The 19,295-nt window shown below is 32.4% G+C and overlaps 1 protein-coding gene across 2 annotated transcripts in view; it reads right to left on the reverse strand.

The window, feature by feature from the left end:
* Window positions 1-5,451: 5,451 nt before the first annotated feature.
* LOC143072938 (opioid-binding protein/cell adhesion molecule homolog) overlaps window positions 5,452-19,295 on the reverse strand; it is a 32,708-nt gene continuing 18,864 nt past the window's right edge. Inside the window, exons 2-8 of one of the 2 annotated variants that reach the window (XM_076248111.1) lie at window positions 18,753-18,883; window positions 15,287-15,491; window positions 13,286-13,450; window positions 12,678-12,806; window positions 9,299-9,592; window positions 7,400-7,540; window positions 5,452-6,316 (exon numbers count right to left, since the gene is read on the reverse strand). In XM_076248111.1, the coding sequence (XP_076104226.1) occupies window positions 6,222-6,316; window positions 7,400-7,540; window positions 9,299-9,592; window positions 12,678-12,806; window positions 13,286-13,450; window positions 15,287-15,491; window positions 18,753-18,883 (1,160 nt within the window). In that variant the 3' untranslated portion in view covers window positions 5,452-6,221. The remainder of the gene's footprint in view (window positions 6,317-7,399; window positions 7,541-9,298; window positions 9,593-12,677; window positions 12,807-13,285; window positions 13,451-15,286; window positions 15,492-18,752; window positions 18,884-19,295) is intronic. The other variant, XM_076248112.1, reaches the window with a different exon arrangement.

The raw sequence follows: 19,295 nt of genomic DNA on the forward strand, positions 1-19,295 counted from the left end.
TAAAGCACGGCCTTCAAAACGGAGCCTTGGCTCTCACCGAACAGCAAGCTATAAAGGGCCCAAAAATGACTAGTGTAAAACCATTCAAACAGGGAAAGTCTGTCGCAGTGTTATGTAAATATTCTCCATGAATATCCAATTTTTCCACTAGTGAAGCAGGGACTGTTTTTACTTCCAGAGCACCTATGTTCGTCCAGGTTTTTATTTGTTTGTGCTTTTGTTGTTCAATGTTAATTTTTCTAAGTATTGTTGTGGATTACTTTCGTCTTTTTCTTTATGTCATTTCGTTGTCTGTTTTTCATCGACCTTCCAGTTCCGATTGCCCTTGATGTCTTCTCTCCTTTTTACGAATGATTTAACATTTTTATAATTGTTTAACCTAATCGAAATATAGATCTTTGACTCCATGCAAGTAATTTTAATTATATTGGAATTTCATGCGCTTTTCTGAATTTACCTTCACGAGGAACGCTCAAAGTCAAAGATGTATTTTTGCTGAAACTTGTGATGATCTGTATGTCAAAAATGGACCTAAAATATTAGTAAAATCTATCGATATCAGATATCGTGAAAACTATTGAAGCTAGGTCAAACAAGACCAACACCGGGTTTTTCGCGTGCAATTGATTTTCGCGACTTTCGCAAGAAGAAAAATAATGCGAATACATTACGCCGCATATACGTAAAACTTAGATATTTCTTCTTTAACTTTACTAAGCTGACTAGAACGGGCTAAACGAGCCTAAACGCGAAATAAAGTATCAGTAAGTTGATTTATAATGTCACCAAAGTTTCATGAATACTGCTTAAAGCACTTTTGAGTTATCGTTCGAAAACTAGAAAATCCCCCGTTTTTAATGAACAAAACCCCATAACTCGGGAAAGCAAATTCTAAAATTTTAAAAATCAAAAGGAGCTCAAGTCATTAGATATGAACAATTCATCAAAGTTTCATGCAAATCTGTCAAAGAGTTTATGAGTTGCTGACGACAGACCGACGGTACGACAGACGGACGGACAACGATAACTATAATATAATAATACAAACTAACGCCAAATTCAGTGACAATAATTGACAGATATTTCTCTTGGCATTTAAAAATAATTGTTGTATTGTTATGAGTTACAACAGAGACATATATCTCTGGTTACAATTTATGACAAAAATAAGCAAAGACCCATCGAAACAACATCTGATAAACAAATTTAATAATACTTTTAGATATTTGGATGATATTTTGGCTCTCAATAATGACGACTTCAGTATGTATATTAATGAAATTTATCCTGTTGAACTTACTTTAAATAAAGCTAATACTAACAATGACCACTGCCCTTTTCTCGATCTTGATATCTATATCACTAATGGAAAGCTGAATACTAAAATTTATGATAAAAGGGATGATTTTTCATTTCCTATCGTTAATTATCCGTTTTTAGATGGTGACGTTCCCTTGTCACCATCTTACGGTGTTTATGTATCTCAACTTGTACGATTCGCTCGTGTATGTAACAATGTTTTAGATTTTAACGAGAGAAATTTATGTATTACTGAAAAATTATTACACCAGGGTTTTCGATATCACAAACTAGTCAAAACATTTACTAAATTTTATCATCGGTATAAAGACATCATTCGTAAATATAGTTCAACATGCAGATTTCTAATACGTTCAGGTATTTCACATCCAATTTTTTATGGAAATATTCTTTATAAAGCACAAAGGTGTCAGTATTCACCTCAGAAACTTACAAAACCTTTGAATAGACTTATTAAGAAGGGATATTATTACGATACTGTTGTCAAGTCATTAAAGATTGCATAAAGAGTCACTGATAAGGTCTTTGCATCGGAACTAAACACATTTATTCTAAAAACAGTTATTGGCATGACACGGGTTATGTTCTTCTCATATATGTTATGATGGTATGATACTAAACCCCTAACGGGAAGGATTGTGCCTGATGTTCATATGATGAAATCATAATCTTTCAGTCAGTTTAATTGAAGTCTGGAGCTGGCATGTCAGTTAACTGCTAGTAGTCTGTTGTTATTTATGTATTATTGTCATTTTGTTTATTTTCTTTGGTTACATCTTCTGACATCAGACTCGGACTTCTCTCGAACTGAATTTTAATGTGCGTATTGTTATACGTTTACTTTTGTACATTGGTTAGAGGTATAGGGGGAGGGTAGAGATCTCACAAACATGTTTAACCCCGCCGCATTTTTGCGCCTGTCCCAAGTCAGGAAGCAGCCTCTGGCCTTTGTTAGTCTTGTATTTTTTTAATTTTAGTTTCTTGTGTACAATTTGGAAATTAGTATGGCGTTCATTATCACTGGACTAGTATATATTTGTTCAGGGGCCAGCTGAAGGACGCCTCCGGGTGCGGGAATTTCTCGCTACATTGAAGACCTGTTGGTGACCCTCTGCTGTTGTATTTTATTTGGTCGGGTTGTTGTCTCTTTGACACATTCCCCATTTCCATTCTCAATTTTATTTTTATCTTATATGCATGATTTTTTTATAAGCTGTGTTTGGTTTTGCACTAGCTGTCAGTACCTGTGAGTTGTTGGGATGTACAAGTACCCCACTACATCCACTCTGTTTTGTTAGATGTATTTCTATTTGTATCCATCTGATGAGTATCGCCTTTTTACAATTTTTATTTTTGTAGATTTGTACAATGTAGACTATATATTTTGTTTTGGAATTATTATTTGAGGATCTCCTGCGATATTATCGTTGTGCTTGCTAACTATACGTCCCTCTTGAAATAAAGCAATTGATTAATTACTTTATGTGCAATGGGTTGATTGTTTTGAAATAAGAGACGTAAGTAAAAGAAGTCCAAAAATTGTAAAAAATGCAGAAATGCAGAATATATTTTTATTAAAAAACGAAGGATATGAGTATCCATCCATTACACAAAATCAGTACATACACATCAAAAACAAACAAACAAAAACACAGTATACATACACAGCAAAAAACAAACAAATAGCAAAGGAACAGCGCTTTAGTTTTGTTTCCAAAATGAGAACTTTCTGTTTCAGAACAAAGTTCATTGAATAACGGAAAGATAATAACTTCTTTTGCCAAATTTAATCAGAATGACCTTTTACGGAATACTGGCAAGTATTCTTCCAATATTATTACTTTGTGGCTGAATTAGCTCTATAATACCTTTCTCTACACAGGACACAAAATCTGAATATTGTATGGTGATTTCGGGCGTGGTGGTTTGGAAAAGGGAATGGGGTCGAATACTTTTCTTAGAAATCAAATAGTTCTACTCCCGCAGTTTTCATTCCTGATCCTTGAAAATTCACGTATAGGTTGTACACATATTGGAGTTGTGTATCTGTATATATTTGTAATGAATTGTTCGTGGAATGTTATTCATTTTTTGAGGGGAACAAAACAATTTGCACCAAAATTTTCAAAATACGATACCATTTTTGTTTTGTTTTAAATCATCATCCAAAGTAATCTATTGATGTTGTGTTCCTTCCAATATGGAGCTGCTTATAGATTTGTCACATATTACATTACTAGTATATAGAAAAGTTCATTATAGAAATTCCCCATTGTTAAAGAATTTCAAACATTCTTTGCAACCCATGCGTTTGTGTCTTTGGTCCTTTTTACTCTTGATTCCGTTTGCCTACCTTTATGACAGTATCTGTTACAAATAACTATCTTTCGAGAAAACATATTATCGTCACAGCATTCTATAGTAAGCTCCGCTTCGTGCAGTTTAATGCTATTGAATAATAACAAAAAATGTATTCACCCACCACAAACTGAATAAGCTTCTTTAATAGTCTTTATTACTTATAATTCCAAAATAATTTATTACCAATTATGGCGAGATAAAAACAATCATCAGACTTGCATAACGTTTATGCCTGCGTGGGATTTCAATTAAAGCATCATGACGCATGAAAAGGGTCTATACATTATTAAAATATTGGATTCGGTGACGCTCACAAACAAAATAAGACCTAACGTTCGACAATGAAATCAGAAAACCTTGAAATTAGGTCTTACTTAAAAATATTATGAATTATATGCAAAAAGCGAGAGAAGAGATCATAGGATAATAAATCTCACATGTGAAACAAAAACAGATACTACAGGAACACACCTTCATCTCATCATATACAGCATTTTACAGTTGTGTGTGCTTCAGGCCTTCGATGTAGCTTAGTATCATGAATGATGAACATAATTTCATGTATGGCATTTGAACATATGTTTTATCAAGTCAATAATTCGACTCATTTGAAGCCATCGTCATACAACCTTTTAAACTGACCCCTGTTTAGTTGAGATAGTGCGCAAGTGTTCATCATTTGATCCATTCATTAAACAGAAAAGAATGTCGACATTGAAAATTGAAACAAGGACCTACCAGGAATAGCAATTTAGTTGACTGATCCGGCCTACAAAGAATATTCTTGTGAATAACATATCTATAAACCTAGAAAACGAAATAAAACAGAACCTAGAAAAATCCGATCGCACATGCTTACTATCTGTTTTAGAGATCATCTCGATAGATATTTAGATGGCGTATGGTAAAATATGATAGAAATGCCGATACATTAAAGATCGCCCATTCATTGTTAATGGTTTAAAATGGTTTCTTTTGTACATACACGTTATAGAAAGTTATTTAAGAAAGTATGAGGATTATTATCAAAACGGTGAACATCATTGACAGATAAATTCCCTTTAAAAGGTCAAAATACAGAACTATGATGAAGTGTATTAAGAACCTAAAACATTAAAGGTTTTATCAACGACAGCACATGTAAACCTTTCCTGGGGTAGAAAAAAGGCCTTTTCCAACTTTGACTTTGGGACACGAAACCATAGTTTTTGAACATTTGAATAGTTAATGAGTCTGGATTATGCAGACAAACATGTCATTCTAAAAGTCCTACTGTAATACCACCATCAGTTTTTGTAACACAGTGGTGGTAAAACGTCTAAGATAAATTTCTGATCCTTTAGATTAACATTGGACAACAGGAAATTAAAAATCTAAAAAAAAACCTTATTTTAAAAGATTCAGGAGGAAAATATATTAATAAAACACATATAGATTTGTGTATGAGATTTTGAGATCAATCAAAAAAATAAGAGAAAGCGCTGAACTCTAAATCTTATTTTATTTTTACTGCATTACTGCATTACTTTTTACAATCCACCTGAAAAGCGAATTAAAATTACTCAAGCTAACATGCGTTGTAATACGCATTTTCATTGCTCTTCTGAATTGAATTATTAAGTTTTACCTTAGATTTTAAATGTTAAAGTCTAGTTGGATTTAACTTTGATTTCAATTTGATGGGGTTTGAAGTTTCTGGACACAATAACCACAACACAATTGACATTTCATTTTTATTTGAAATACTTATTGATGGAATTGCTTTATTTGATCTGACAAATAACGACAATTAACAGTATCCTTATAACTTTGTAACAAAATGTTACATTTGCATTGTGTAAATTCATTAATGTCAGCTATCTTCTATCGACATGAGTAATCTACCTTGCTAAGAAAAAAATGTCATGCTATGACACTTGTAAAGTTTTAATGTCCATTTTCTCTTTTACGTTTTACAGACAGAATCTGCGATAGCTGTCATTATCCTAACAGCGTCCCAGTTTCTCAATTCAGTACATTCAGCCATAGGCACTTGTTTTCTACCCATGTCAAGCATTTAGCCCCTGTGATAACCCCCGGTATTTTTGTGGGGTTCGTGTTGCTCAGTCTTTAGTGCTCTCTATTTTCTTTTTATACTGTTGTTTGTCTTTTTTTTTTGCTATGGTGTCTTTGACAACACTACTGAATGGAAGATTGTAATCCTTTTTGCTCAATTTATCTCATTCACTTTTTCATTCATACGATTTCAGCAACGATCACTCCATATTTATCGATGATATCGTGGCCTATTAGTAATTTACTGACCACTAGTACATAAAAAGTATTTAGGTAAACAACATAACTGTTCAATTTCTCTATCACGTAGAAAAAATATTAAAAGATGCAATCATTCTCTTATAATAAAACATTATTATCACGCATGTAAAATATCATATTTACACCCATGTTGAATAAAATATGTACATGTCTGTAAAATAACAGGTTTAAACGCAAGCCATGTGTATTAAGTTAAATAACATTTTTACAACTTTTTAAAACTATTATAACGCACAGAACCATAGCAGAATAAAACATAATAAAATGTGTTCTGCAGCTGGGAATACTTTCAGTCCGAAACTTCTTGGTCTGTAATTACCTGTAGATGAATAAAAGGATATAATTACAAATATACCTCAGCTTGATAAACCTATCGGAAATTTGATGATCGATGATCTTCAACTTCGTACTTTTTGTTTTGTCTTTTTTACGTTATTTACTTTATTGATTCTAGCGATACTGATCAGTCTTTTGTGCACGAAACGCACGTCTGGTAATCTTTATATCTATGATCATGACGAGTTCCTGCATGTACATATTAGCTTACGTTATAAAAAAACGTCTTATATCTTTACAGAAAAATAAATCGACGTTTTTTAACTTCTTCAGAAAGTCTTCCGATTTTGTATATTTTTCTCATCAACTAAACTAATTATGCTCTTCAACTTTGTACTATATTTGGCCTTTTTTTTAATTAGAGCGTCACTGATTAGTCCTTTGTAGATGAAACGCAAATCTGGGATTCAAAGTTTTTTTTATTCTGGTATCTGATGAGTTTATTTTTGTACGATTTTATTTCAAACATTCAGTTTGTATCAAGTTTTCTACCTAATACATAAATGGCATTGGCCATGCAGATCTGTCACAATGTTTTCGACTTTTGGAGTTTCAATGATCATCAACTTTGTTTTTTCTTATTTTCATCCTTTATGTGTTCTTATGTGACCTTCTATAGAAGAATTGCATGATTGGCGTACTATATTAAACTTGTAGGAGTTTTATGTTAAAATAACATATGAAGTCGAGGACAGATTATTCAGCAATGCAATGAAAAACATCACTGATGTCGTAAAAGATACCTATGAGAATATTAAATTTCAAAGGTAACAACTAATAGTTATCCCCTAATAAAAAATAAAGACAGAACAATTCGGGATATACTATTTTTTAAAATGATAGCAAGTATCTGCTTCACATGTGTACTGAATCGGAGTTACCCGACAGAGTTCTTGCAGCAAGTTAAGAGCGAGGAATAACGAACGACGACAGCTGGAACATATTGCCATTCATGTTATTCTGTGCTAGTGGCAATAATTAACAATAGCTAATGAGGATGTCAATTTTCATATATATTTGCTTTCATTTTTTGTTTTCATATTTTCGTTTTGTCAACATTATTTACCTCTTGTCGACTGTCCATTTTTCTGTTTCTCGGGTCGTTTCTTATTTTCAAAGACTTCGTATGAAGGAAAATCCTTAGTTCGTTTGGTTGTTGGAATTAATTTGGTTGTTGAAGGTGGTGGCTTTGTTAATTCTACAGCTTCTACAATAGAATGTTATGATACATATTTAGCATTATTCCAATATAACAGAATCAAAATATCAAAATTGTATGTTCTAGCTTACATTTTGTATTCACTCGACGGAAGTTCAACACTCGTTGATCAATATCCAAAGAAATAGCGGCATTTTGTCGTATGCTAAACGCTTTAACCAACTCTTTAGACCATTCACTGAATCCTTCATAATGAATTCCATATTTCGCTTGACGCGCCGAGATGAAACTTCGATTATGTTTCATAAAGGGCAGGCGAAAGATGCAAAAGAGTAAAACATATAAAACTGAAAACTTAGCAGCACATTGCTCATCTAAGTACAGACCGGTTAATAAGTTTAATTCGGTAGGTCACATTCGAGAGAAATCGAACGGGATTAGGGTTTCAACAGTTGGAACATGAATGTCGTGTTAAAATATTCCATATAATCGAGAGGTCTGGCTAGCTATAAATCCAGACTGAACCCTCTTTTTTTTTATAAGAATGCCATGATCCAAGTCAGGAAAATGGTAGCTGTTACCAAATAGTTCAATTCTTTGTATGTTTGCGGTTTTTTTGTAGCAGTTTAGTGTTTTTTTTCTTCTGTTGTTTGCCTCTTATAGTTGATGTGTTTGCCTTGGTTTTTGTTTGTGAACCGCATTTGTTTTCATTAAATTGATTGCCACTTCACCTATTTAAACTCTTGATATAATAGCTTTGTTGTGAGAATCAACACTGTACCAAGGAAATCATGATAGGAAATACAAGCCCTGGAATATCGTATCAATTGGGAAATAGAAATTTAAAGTCACTTGACGCTTAAATCATCTCTTTTACCGTAAAGCTTTGTTATCAACTGACCCTCATTTTAAAATTCTAGATGTAAGTCGAGATATGAGACATATCTGACTGTCTTTTGTATTCTTTATATCAATTTCAAGGGGATATATGCGTTCAACATAGTCACCAAAGTAAATTATTTTGTGCGAGAATATTAACATCTTTATAGCAGTATGGGAACATAACATATAATGCGAACTTCTTTTTTTCCTTTTCTTAAGAAGCCCCTAAATGAAGTCTGCCTCAGATAAATAAATGAATAAGTCGCAAGCCAAGAAAAGGAACACATTTGGTTCCATTTGGAATGCCGATTGTTCGTTGAAACGTAACAAATATGTTGTCAATCATAAAAATCAAGCATCTTGATAATGTAAAATTCAAAGAATTTAATTTTCCTCAGAGTTCAGAATGTTTCTGATTTAACTTTCTGATCAAATCAGAGAGATTTTTTTTTACAATGATTGATTTATTCTGGTGGACGTTTCGTCCCCGAGGGTATCACCAGCCCAGTAGTCAGCACTTCGGTGTTGACATGAATATCAATTATATGGTCATTTTAATAAAAAAAAATTGTTACAAAACTTTGAAGTTTTCGAAAAAACTAAAGATGTTCTTATCCCAGGACTAGATTATCTTGGCCGTATTTGGCACAACTTTTTGGAATTTTGGGTCCTCAATGCTATTCAACTTTGTACTTTAATAAGTATTTTGATCTGAGCGTCACTGATGAGTCTTATATAGACGAAACGCGCGTCTGGCGTATTAAATTATAACCCTGGTACCTTTAATAACTGTTGTCTTCAATTTTTATTTATTACTGTGCGTAATAATTTGATGAAAAGTTTGAATACATCAGGAGTATGTCATGAGAGTTAAAAATAATATTCATTCATTGTGTTGTATTAAACTTAAGCTACTGTACTTACCATATAAAAGCATAGTCTCTTTGTCTTTCCCAAGACTATTTGAAGCAACACATGTATAATTTCCGTAATCTTCTTTTTGTATACTATGAATATTTAGATCTAAAATTTTTGTGTATATTTCATAATAATCATCATTCAAGGCTACTCGATACTTCATGCTGTTTTCTATCGGAATTCCATTCCGTTGCCATTCTAAGAACTGGATCGGATTGGCTCGAACGATACACTGTAGTATTGTTTCTTTGTAGAGATACTGTGAAAACCTTCGGTTTGGTAATTCAATTTCTGGACGAACTGAAATCAATTTTAGTGAAATACGATAACATATAAAATCATTTCCTTTACATTATATATCATGTAACATTTTCTTTAACAGTTCGAGAATCAGTATTTAGTTTGACATTATAAAAGAGGGACGAAAGATACCAGAGGGACAGCCAAACTCATAAATCGCAAATAAACTGACAACGCCATGACTAAAAATGAAAAAGACAAACAGACAAACAATAGTACACATGACACAACATAGAAAACTAATGAATAAGCAACACAAACCCCACCAAAAACTAGGGTTCTCAGGTGCTCCGGAAGGGTAAGCAGGTCCTGCTCCACATGTGACACCCGTCGTGTTACTTAATTGACATCCGGTAAATAGTTTTATTCGGTAGATCACATTCATGAAAGTGAAGGGATTGTAGTTACGACGTAAGGAACATATCCGATATAATTTGTGAAACGGTCAACCAACTCTTGGTTTAATAGCTTCCTTGTGAGCAGCAACAATCTATCAAGAAAATCATGATAGGAAATGCAAGCACGGGAATATCGTATAAAATATCAAGTCATGCGAAATGTACGAAATCTACAAGTCTAAATATGCTGTTGCTTTATTGTCATTTTTTATGTGTTTGTAATGGTAGGAAATAATATTTGTGATTTTGAGGGTTCCTTTGTTGTAGTAAAAACATATTATCATGCATACTGTCTCCAATAATCTTAATCTCCTCCATAAATTTTAATTCAAACCTCGTATTTCCATCAGTTAGTTACAATTTATATCTTTTTAGAAGTGCTATCATACTAGTTCCATAATAATTCCATTTAATTGTTTTTAAATATTATGGTTTTCTAGAAGGAGTAATTAAAGACGAAGAAAACAGCAACATAAATATTGAAATGGATGATCATTAAATCGAGTACACAGAAATCTACACCTGGTTTAATTTTGATTTTTGAAGTAGTGAAATTTTCAACACCTTAGCGGCCATTAAACATCGAAAAATAAATACGTTTTCAGAAGGATATTTCACACTTTTATTGATGTTTAATTTGAGTGTAATAAAAAAAATGAGATACAATTCTCTATAGAACTCATTGTAATAAAAGAAGGCGACAGTAGTTTAAAGAATGGCCAACGTAGATACAAATATCTTGTCCTGGGGAGGGACAAAATGTACTTTGTAAAAAGTCACTCTGATTCAAACAAAAAATTCCTTCAATCTGACATTATCAAGATGATTGATTATTTTTATTGATACCATATTTGTTATGTTTAAAAAAACAACCGGCATTCCCATGGGAAACAACTGTGCTCTTTTCCTTGCAGACTTTTTCATTTATCCAGTTGTTATCCATTCGTTTAATGTGTAAAAATTAAATTCACGCTAAAATATCTATCGAGATGACCTCTAAAAAGTATAATCACAAAAATACAGAACTCAGAGGAAAATCAAATCGGAAAGTCCTTAAACACATGGCAAAATCAAATGACAAAACACATCAAAAACGAATGGACAACAAATGTTATATTCCTGACTTGGTACAGGCATTTTCAAATGTAGAAAATGGTTTTACATCGCTAAACCTCTCACTGTGTACGACAGTCTCATCAAATTCCGTTATATTTACAATGCTACATGAACTAAACAGACATATCAAATAAAATAGTCAAAACATGGGTACAGCAGTCATCATCGTGTTACAATTTCAAAAGAAACAATTTCGCGTGTCTGACGTCAGAAAATTTATACGTCACATATTTTTGTCGTTCAATGTTTGTACAAATAATTTTAAAATTTCAGCAATGTTAGCATACAAGGTTAAAAAATCAAAAGTATGTAAGAATGTCGATGTAGGAATGCATCATGAATGCAGAACGTAATTTCATATATGGCATTTGAACATATGTTCTTTCAAGTCAATAATTCGATATACATCCTTTTAAATTGACCCCGTTTAGTTGAGATGGTGCGCATGTGTTCATCATGTGATTCATTCATTAAAAAGTAAAGAATGTCGTCATTAAAAATTAAAACAAGGAGCTACCGGGAATAGCAATTTAGTTGACTATAGCACTAAACCTCTAGTGTTTGAGCTATTTATTTGGCCATTTGATAAGGGACTTCCGTTTGAATTTTCCTCGGAGTTCGGTATTTTTGTGATTTTACTTTTTACCGATGTTCAAATAATAGATAAATTATAAACCTGGTCGTCTTAGAAATGTTCATTTCTATAGTAACAAGTATTTTTTTAAATTCTAATTTTGATTTAAATGAGAAGACAGGAGAAATAATTTTGGCCAAAACGGAAAAGAAAAAAAATGTGGCTGATACTAATGGCCTCTTGATAGAACGTTTCTTGATATTTGTTTTATAGTCTACACATAAACCCGCTTTAGACTGATTAATTTACGTTAACTATGACATGACGGTTTTGACCATGAGTTTGATATTAATACTGCTGCAATATTTGAACTTCCTGGAAAATATATTCTTAACTTTTCATTCCTGGAGAAATAAACATGTAGAAATTGATGTTTCGAAATCAGAATATAATTTTTTGAAACGTTATGTTTCAATGTTTACGAACGGAACATACCATTAAATAGGCAAGTATAAGCCTCCTAAATGTCACGTGACTATTTTAACTTTTCATCATAAATTTTGTTTTCAAAATGACAAATATTTACACAACCTCGAGGACCTAAAGTATCTTCTAATACAGATTATAAGAGGTTTCTTTCAAGATTTATTAAATTATATAATATCATTCCCTATTTGTAATTTTAGATGCATGATCAGTATAAACAGAGTATGTCTTAATTTTCAGTAATCAAAAAACATTATCGTCATCTTATTCTTATATCTGATCCGTCTCATAGACACCATCTTTAAGTTAAGCCACCCCCGAAAAGGGTACAGGTTTGATTCGTGTGTCGCTGTTGAGTCTTTTGCAGACGAAACGCGAGTCTGGGAAACAAAGTTATTAGTCTGGTAGCTTTGATGATTTTCTGTAAACTATATTTGTTTACAATGTGCATTTTCTTTTCTCTCTATCTGTTTCATTCGTTTAATCAGCAGAGGATTAAAATCATACTTACAAATCACTTCGACCTCTATTTGATGTGAATCAGCTTTGTCAACTCCGTTAAATGCGATACATTCATAAGTACCACCACAATATCTGGAGATATTATGTATCAATAGGATTTCACCAGGCTCTACCACCGCTGAAATAAAATTGAAGAATTTAAAATTCATTCAAATATTTGAATTTGAGCGTTCCCAAGGTGAATGTAAATCCAGAAAACACTTTAGATACAGCATATTTTATATGTTATTTTCATTAGTTAGAAAGTTAATATTCAATAAAACTTATTTCAACCAGTATTTTTTTCATAATCTAGATGTCTCGCGTTGGTAGAAGAAAATACCGACCCAAGTTTGAAATAGAGCACCACTGAGGAGTTTTTTTGCCATTCGGAGGATTCGTGAGGTACATATGTACTTTTTTTTAAAATTGTATTACGGATTTTTCGAACGGTTAACATTGACTTCAATACCGTTTCCTTATTTATGCTAAAAATTCTACTTAAAATCATATTTTTTCTATGATTAACAAAGGCAAAAATTCAAATCGTCACATATATGTATTTTAATGAAATATGTTTAGTGCCCCAATTATTGACTCATAATTGAAGGTTTTTACCTTTACCTTCTTTTGTTGCTTTTTCGTATGAAGTCTTTGGTATATGTCTGAACCACTGCACTGTTGGTGTAGGAATACCAGTGGCATTACAGATAAGTTGTACTGTCTTACCTTCCTCCTCTTCCATATCATGACTTGTGCCATGATCAATGATCCTTGCTGGCACTGTAATGCATGTTTATAATACATTTCATTATTCAAAGTGGTAAGAAAATCACTGATCACACAGAAATTAAAAGTCTGAATTTAATATAGTCTCATAAATCGAAATTTTATACCCAAAGATGCCTTTAGGCTGTGTTTCCGCTTTTTTCCTTTTTATATATACTCAAGATCAACTTTATGGACTTAACAACGATTGACTTTACCTGATTAACTTAAACTGCTGACTTTTGCAAAACATGTCCCTCATGTTTCAGTGACATCATAATTGCTAAAACAATTGGGAAACTTTTAATTCTATTCAAAGGCAAACGTACATGAAATTGGTGAATATATGTTATGTTTGTAGCCTATCATGAGTATACACGAATGATTGACCAATTGCATGTGGTATATATTTAATCTTCAAAAAAGAAACAATTTTGGAGATGGACTTCCAATAATGCCACGATAAAGGTAGGAGCAGTCGTTTGATTAAGTGTTGAATTCCAAGGAACAATAAAACACAAAAAAGTAGTCTGACAGCAAACTAGCAAAATAAAAACTGAACAGAAAAATCCATGATATATCAACACAAATCCTCCCCCCCCCCCTCCCAAAAAAAAAACAAAAAAAAACAATCAAATCCCCTGCTCCGGAAAAAGAGTAATTCCTGTTCCACTAGTAGCACTCGTCATGAATGTGCTTATTTCTAGATAAAATCCTGTAGTAATCTCATTCAGTCATATCATTTAAACATAATTAAACAATAGTTATCAAAGGTACCAGGATTATAATTTAGTACGCCAGACGCGAGTTTCGTCTACATAAAACTCATCAGTGACGCTCATATCAAAATATTTATAAAGTCAAACAAGTACGAAGTTGAAGAGCATTGAGGGTCCAAAATTCCACAAAATTGTGCCAAATACGGCTAAGGTAATCTATTCCTGGGATAATAAAATCCTTAGTTTTTTGGTAAATTTAATGTTTTGTAAACATGAAATTTATAAAAATGACCACATAATTGATATTCATGTCAACACCGAAGTGCTGACTACTGGGCTGGTGATAACTTCGGGGACGAAACGTCCACCAGCAGTGGCATCGACCCAGTGGTGTAAATAGTTATCAAAGGTACCACATATCCGTATATGTGACACCGATTTTCCTTAGCAGTGAACCAAATCACAAAATGAGTGTGAATTTTGCATTGCTATACGATGTGTGTCGGTATTTTTTTCATCCAACATTCATGTATTTGTTTTTGGTGTTTCTGTTATGGTTTCTGTTGGATAATATGTTATGTCTTATCGTTTGTAGTAAAGTAGCCTTTCAATACCATCATTGACATGCAAATTGTTTGGACTGCGTTGTGAAAATAATTACATTAAGTTCGAGATTGCATTTTCGTTACGTAAGTTTGTCACTATTTGTGATGTCCTGTGGTGTCGGTAATGGAAGATTTTGGTTTACTTGTTGTGTCTAGTTATATAATATATTTTTTGCGTTTTTCAGTGTTGGATGTTCTTGAGTGTGTTTGTGCTGTATTTCTGTCACGTAGTGTTGTCATTTTAACGATATTTTTTTTAACATCGTCATATACTAGTAAGCAGGAAGTTGGGCTAGCCATTAAACCAGGTTAAATCCACCATCTGTCAGGAATATTGCAGTTATTATCAAATATTTCGTTTCCATGTATGTTGGCGTTTGTTTCGGTGTTCCTATTGTTCCTTTGATTTCCTCTTTAAGTTGGTGTGTTTCCCTCGTTTTTAGTTTTTAACCCAAATTTGATTTATAAGTTTTGAACACCGGTATAATACTGTTGCCTTTATAAGCATGTAAGGTAATGATACTAACCGAGTACCTTTAAATAAACCTTCTTAGTTTGAACAGGATCTGTATTAATTGAGCAAGAATACACTCCTTCATCGTAATGCTGAATCTCTCTAATATAAAGAGTCCAATCATTTAAACTATTTCGAGGTAAAGCTACTCGAGTGTCATCAATAATTCGCTTTTCTACATTAGTTAAAACCTTATTTTCTGGATTTAGCCAAGCTACCTGAAATGAAAAAAAAAAAAAACAACATAAGAATATAAAATTCCAATCACTTGTCAGTTACAGAAATCAGGAAGTAGCTATCACTGAAAAAACTCATCAGAGATACCAGGATTGAAATTTTAGATTTGCGCCAGACGCGCGTTTCGTCTACAAAAGAAGCATCAGTGACCTTAGAAAACAACGCTAAATTTAATTTCGGAAGAAACAATCAGAGTCAAAACCAGATTTCTTTATGCCTGAGGATATGACTAATCTTCTCTATTGAATTTCTTTGTCTCTAATACATAATGCATAATTTTACACAGTTAAATCTTTTTACATGGACCCTAATAAAAAAACCTAACCAAATTAACATTTATATATAACTTAATGTATGCCATAAAGGGAATTTATACATTGATTTAATCTTTTTGTTAAGTCTGTTTTTGAAGACAAACATGCCTTCTAAGTAAGAATAATATAACACCTCCATCTTACCCTTCGTTTCTATGTAATTTTGGTTGATTGCAGATGTCACTTACACATTTAATCGACGTTAATTAAAATCACCCATTACAATTCCCGTAAATTTAGGCATTGATGAAATAAAACGTCAATTTCCATTACAATTGATTATACGTTAAGTGTTACTACACTCAAGTGTCGTGTCTTTCAAAAAGGTAATAAAAACAAATAATTCAAAAGACTTCGATTTTTTCCATTGGAAATATTAGTTAATATGATTATGTCTTATATGATGTGCTAGTTCTTTATATTACCAAGTCAGTCATGAATGGCCTAAAGCTGACACAGTTTGACGTTCAAGTGTAAGAAACTGGATGTAATAAAAAGATTTGCCAGAAACACGACTGCATCTAGCACATTGTAAAAACGTCACAATAACATTTTCTGTTTTTTCTCGAAATTTTATGTTATATATTTAATTTACTGGTCTTTCAAATAGGACTGTAAAATATTTTATCTCAGTAGACAGGTTTGTATAATGTCAAAGCTCTCTTCATTAAAGATACTATTGGAATTATGAAGATCGTTGTTTCATTAATTATTTTCGACCTTATCATTATTTATGCATGCACTACAAGTAACTGTGCTCAATTCCTTTCTTTATTTGTTTTCTTCACAATCTTGTCTATGTGACAAGAGAGAAAAAAATTTCGTCCAAAATTTCAGCTGCGTATGGCGTAGATGTGTATTTATCTTATGTCTTTCAGTGTTAGCAAGAAGTAGTAAAAAGATATAAAGCTTGGCACTTTAAATTATATGATGCTCGTTTTGTCTTTTTAGTTTAGAACTGTTAATATCCATCCGAAGCGTCTAAATGTTTTAGGGGTTCATGTTGATAAATCTTTTGTTTTCTGTATAGTGGTGTATTGACTGTAGATTGCTTGATAATTCATTTTCTTTTGTCCATTTTGGTGTATGTGTCTTACTATTTGACTTTTTTTTCATGCATTCATTATATGTACCCTGTTTGCATTTAAATAGTAAGTGATACGTTACTGACAATATCACAAACATACCTAACTTATATTGTCCGTTGATAAGAAGTCAAGACTTGTACTCCCAAAGTTGACATAAGAAAATTTTTGCTATTTTTGATGTCTTAAGTGACATATAGACCTTCTTGTTTTCAGGTATTTTTAAATCCTTGGCTTTTAATTTGCTTCTGGCTTAAATTCTAAAAAGCACTTCCAACGTGTGGAAATTCATTAAGTGTTATTTTTGTTTCAAAATATAAAATCAGGAAGAATAAAATCTTCGATTATTATTGTATCTTTTGGGGCAATTCAGAACCATCGTTTGTCGTGTTCTTAATACAGTTCTCGTTTCCATGTTTGTGACAAATGTAAAAGAGGGACGAAAGATACATGTGGGACAGTCAAACTCATTAATCGAAAATAAACTGACAACGCCATGGCTAAATAAAACAATAGTACCAAAGACACAACATAGAAAAATAAAGACTTTAAAGCAACATGAATCCCACCCAAAACTGGGGGTGATCTTAGATACGCCGGAAGGGTTAGTAGATCCTACTACACCTGTGGCACCCGTAGTGTTGCTCATGTTATAAACAAACCCGGTAAATAGTATAATTCAGTCGATCAAATTCGTGGTGAAGCGGGAAGTGGATTGTAGTTAGACCTAAGGAACATATCCGATATCATCTGTGAAACGGTTATTCCATAATGGTAAACTAACTATTGATGGCGTCTGTAAAATTTACGAATGGATGATTTCAACTTTACCATTTTAATTTGACGGAATACGTGATTTTGTCTTACCACAAGGATGAAGAAAACAACGGCTGTCATTAAAAAAGAGACTAAGATGCACTTCCTTTGGACTACTTATTTATTTTTTTTACTTTTTCATTTTGTTATTTTGTTGTCTGTTTTTCTTACAGACTAATGAAGTTAATTCCTCGAGATACCTTCTCTATTTTTTTTTTCTTTTTAAACAACAAAACCGGAATTACTGATACTGCATTTTAATCAATAATTTTTATTAATAAAATCAATCGGGATGCAAAAAAAAATTGAAATTTAAAACTTAGAAAAATAAAGGCAACAGTAGTATACCGCTTTGCAATAGTCATAAATCGATTCAGCAAAAACAAATCCTGGTCATAAACCAAAACCGAGGGAAATACATCAACTATAATCGGGAAACATTCCTGACTTGGTACAGGCCATTTTAAGAAATCATAGTGGTTTGAACTAGGTTTCATGGCTAGTCATACCTTCCCCTTATATAGTAAATTCCGCTTAAATGACAACATTAAAGCAACATTCGTTCGTCAGAGGTGGAGCCATGTTTTTGAAATGTGCAATATGTAAGCAATAAAAAAGTATTTGTGCATGCAATCAAAAGTATTTAAAATGTATTCAATGAATTGAAAATTTTGGTTGGGTTGGTGTATCTCATTTTGAGGTTTTTTTATGTTGCGTTTTGAATACTGGCGTTGGTTTGTCTTGTTTTTGTTTTCAGCTATGGCATTATCAGCATGAGTGTGAATGTCCCTTTGGTAACTTTCACATGTCTATATATTAACACAAGAATAGCATTACATATAGTACGATTTAGGTAGTGTTGGTTGTTAACGACTTTCAGGTTTTCCCTATACTCATGTTTTTTATACACAATGAAAAATGTTTTCTTCTTTACACTAAACTCTATGTTAAATACAATTGCTGTTTTACAAACTCATCTTTTTTCAAACATATACAATAAATAGTTATAAAAATATTGATGTTTGACCTTGTATTCCCCTCTGTAGTCGACTGTACAATTCAGGTAAGCTGTTCTTCCTTGTATTACTGTTAAATTTATTGTACTGGTATCAAATACAGGCATAAATCTAGTGCCATCTTGTTGAATTGTATATGGAACTGTAACGAAATATTAAAAAATGCCAGATTATTTCTTCAACAGTTATTAAAGGTACCAGGCTTATAGTTTGATACGCCGTCGCGCGTTTCGTCCACATAAAACTCATCAGTGGCGCTCGAATCAAAATAGTTAGAAAGCCAAACTAGTATAAAGTTGAAGAGCATTGAGGACTCAACCTTTTCAAAATCGTTAAACCATAGTTCTGTGTCTAAACATTCGCAAATTATTAATAATGTACTCTAATTGAAATTGGACTATGTTTTTATCTTTTATAGTGTCAAAAATCTATAGAAAATAAATTAAATAAACATCAACTTCAACAAAAGTTATGATATTTTACCGTGTTGGACAGCATCTTTTATGCAAAATTATTCGCAACCATCTATATAAATTGTTCAGCTAAGAATAATT

Source organism: Mytilus galloprovincialis, chromosome 4 (genome assembly GCF_965363235.1).
Source record: "Mytilus galloprovincialis chromosome 4, xbMytGall1.hap1.1, whole genome shotgun sequence".
Classification (NCBI taxonomy): domain Eukaryota; kingdom Metazoa; phylum Mollusca; class Bivalvia; order Mytilida; family Mytilidae; genus Mytilus; species Mytilus galloprovincialis.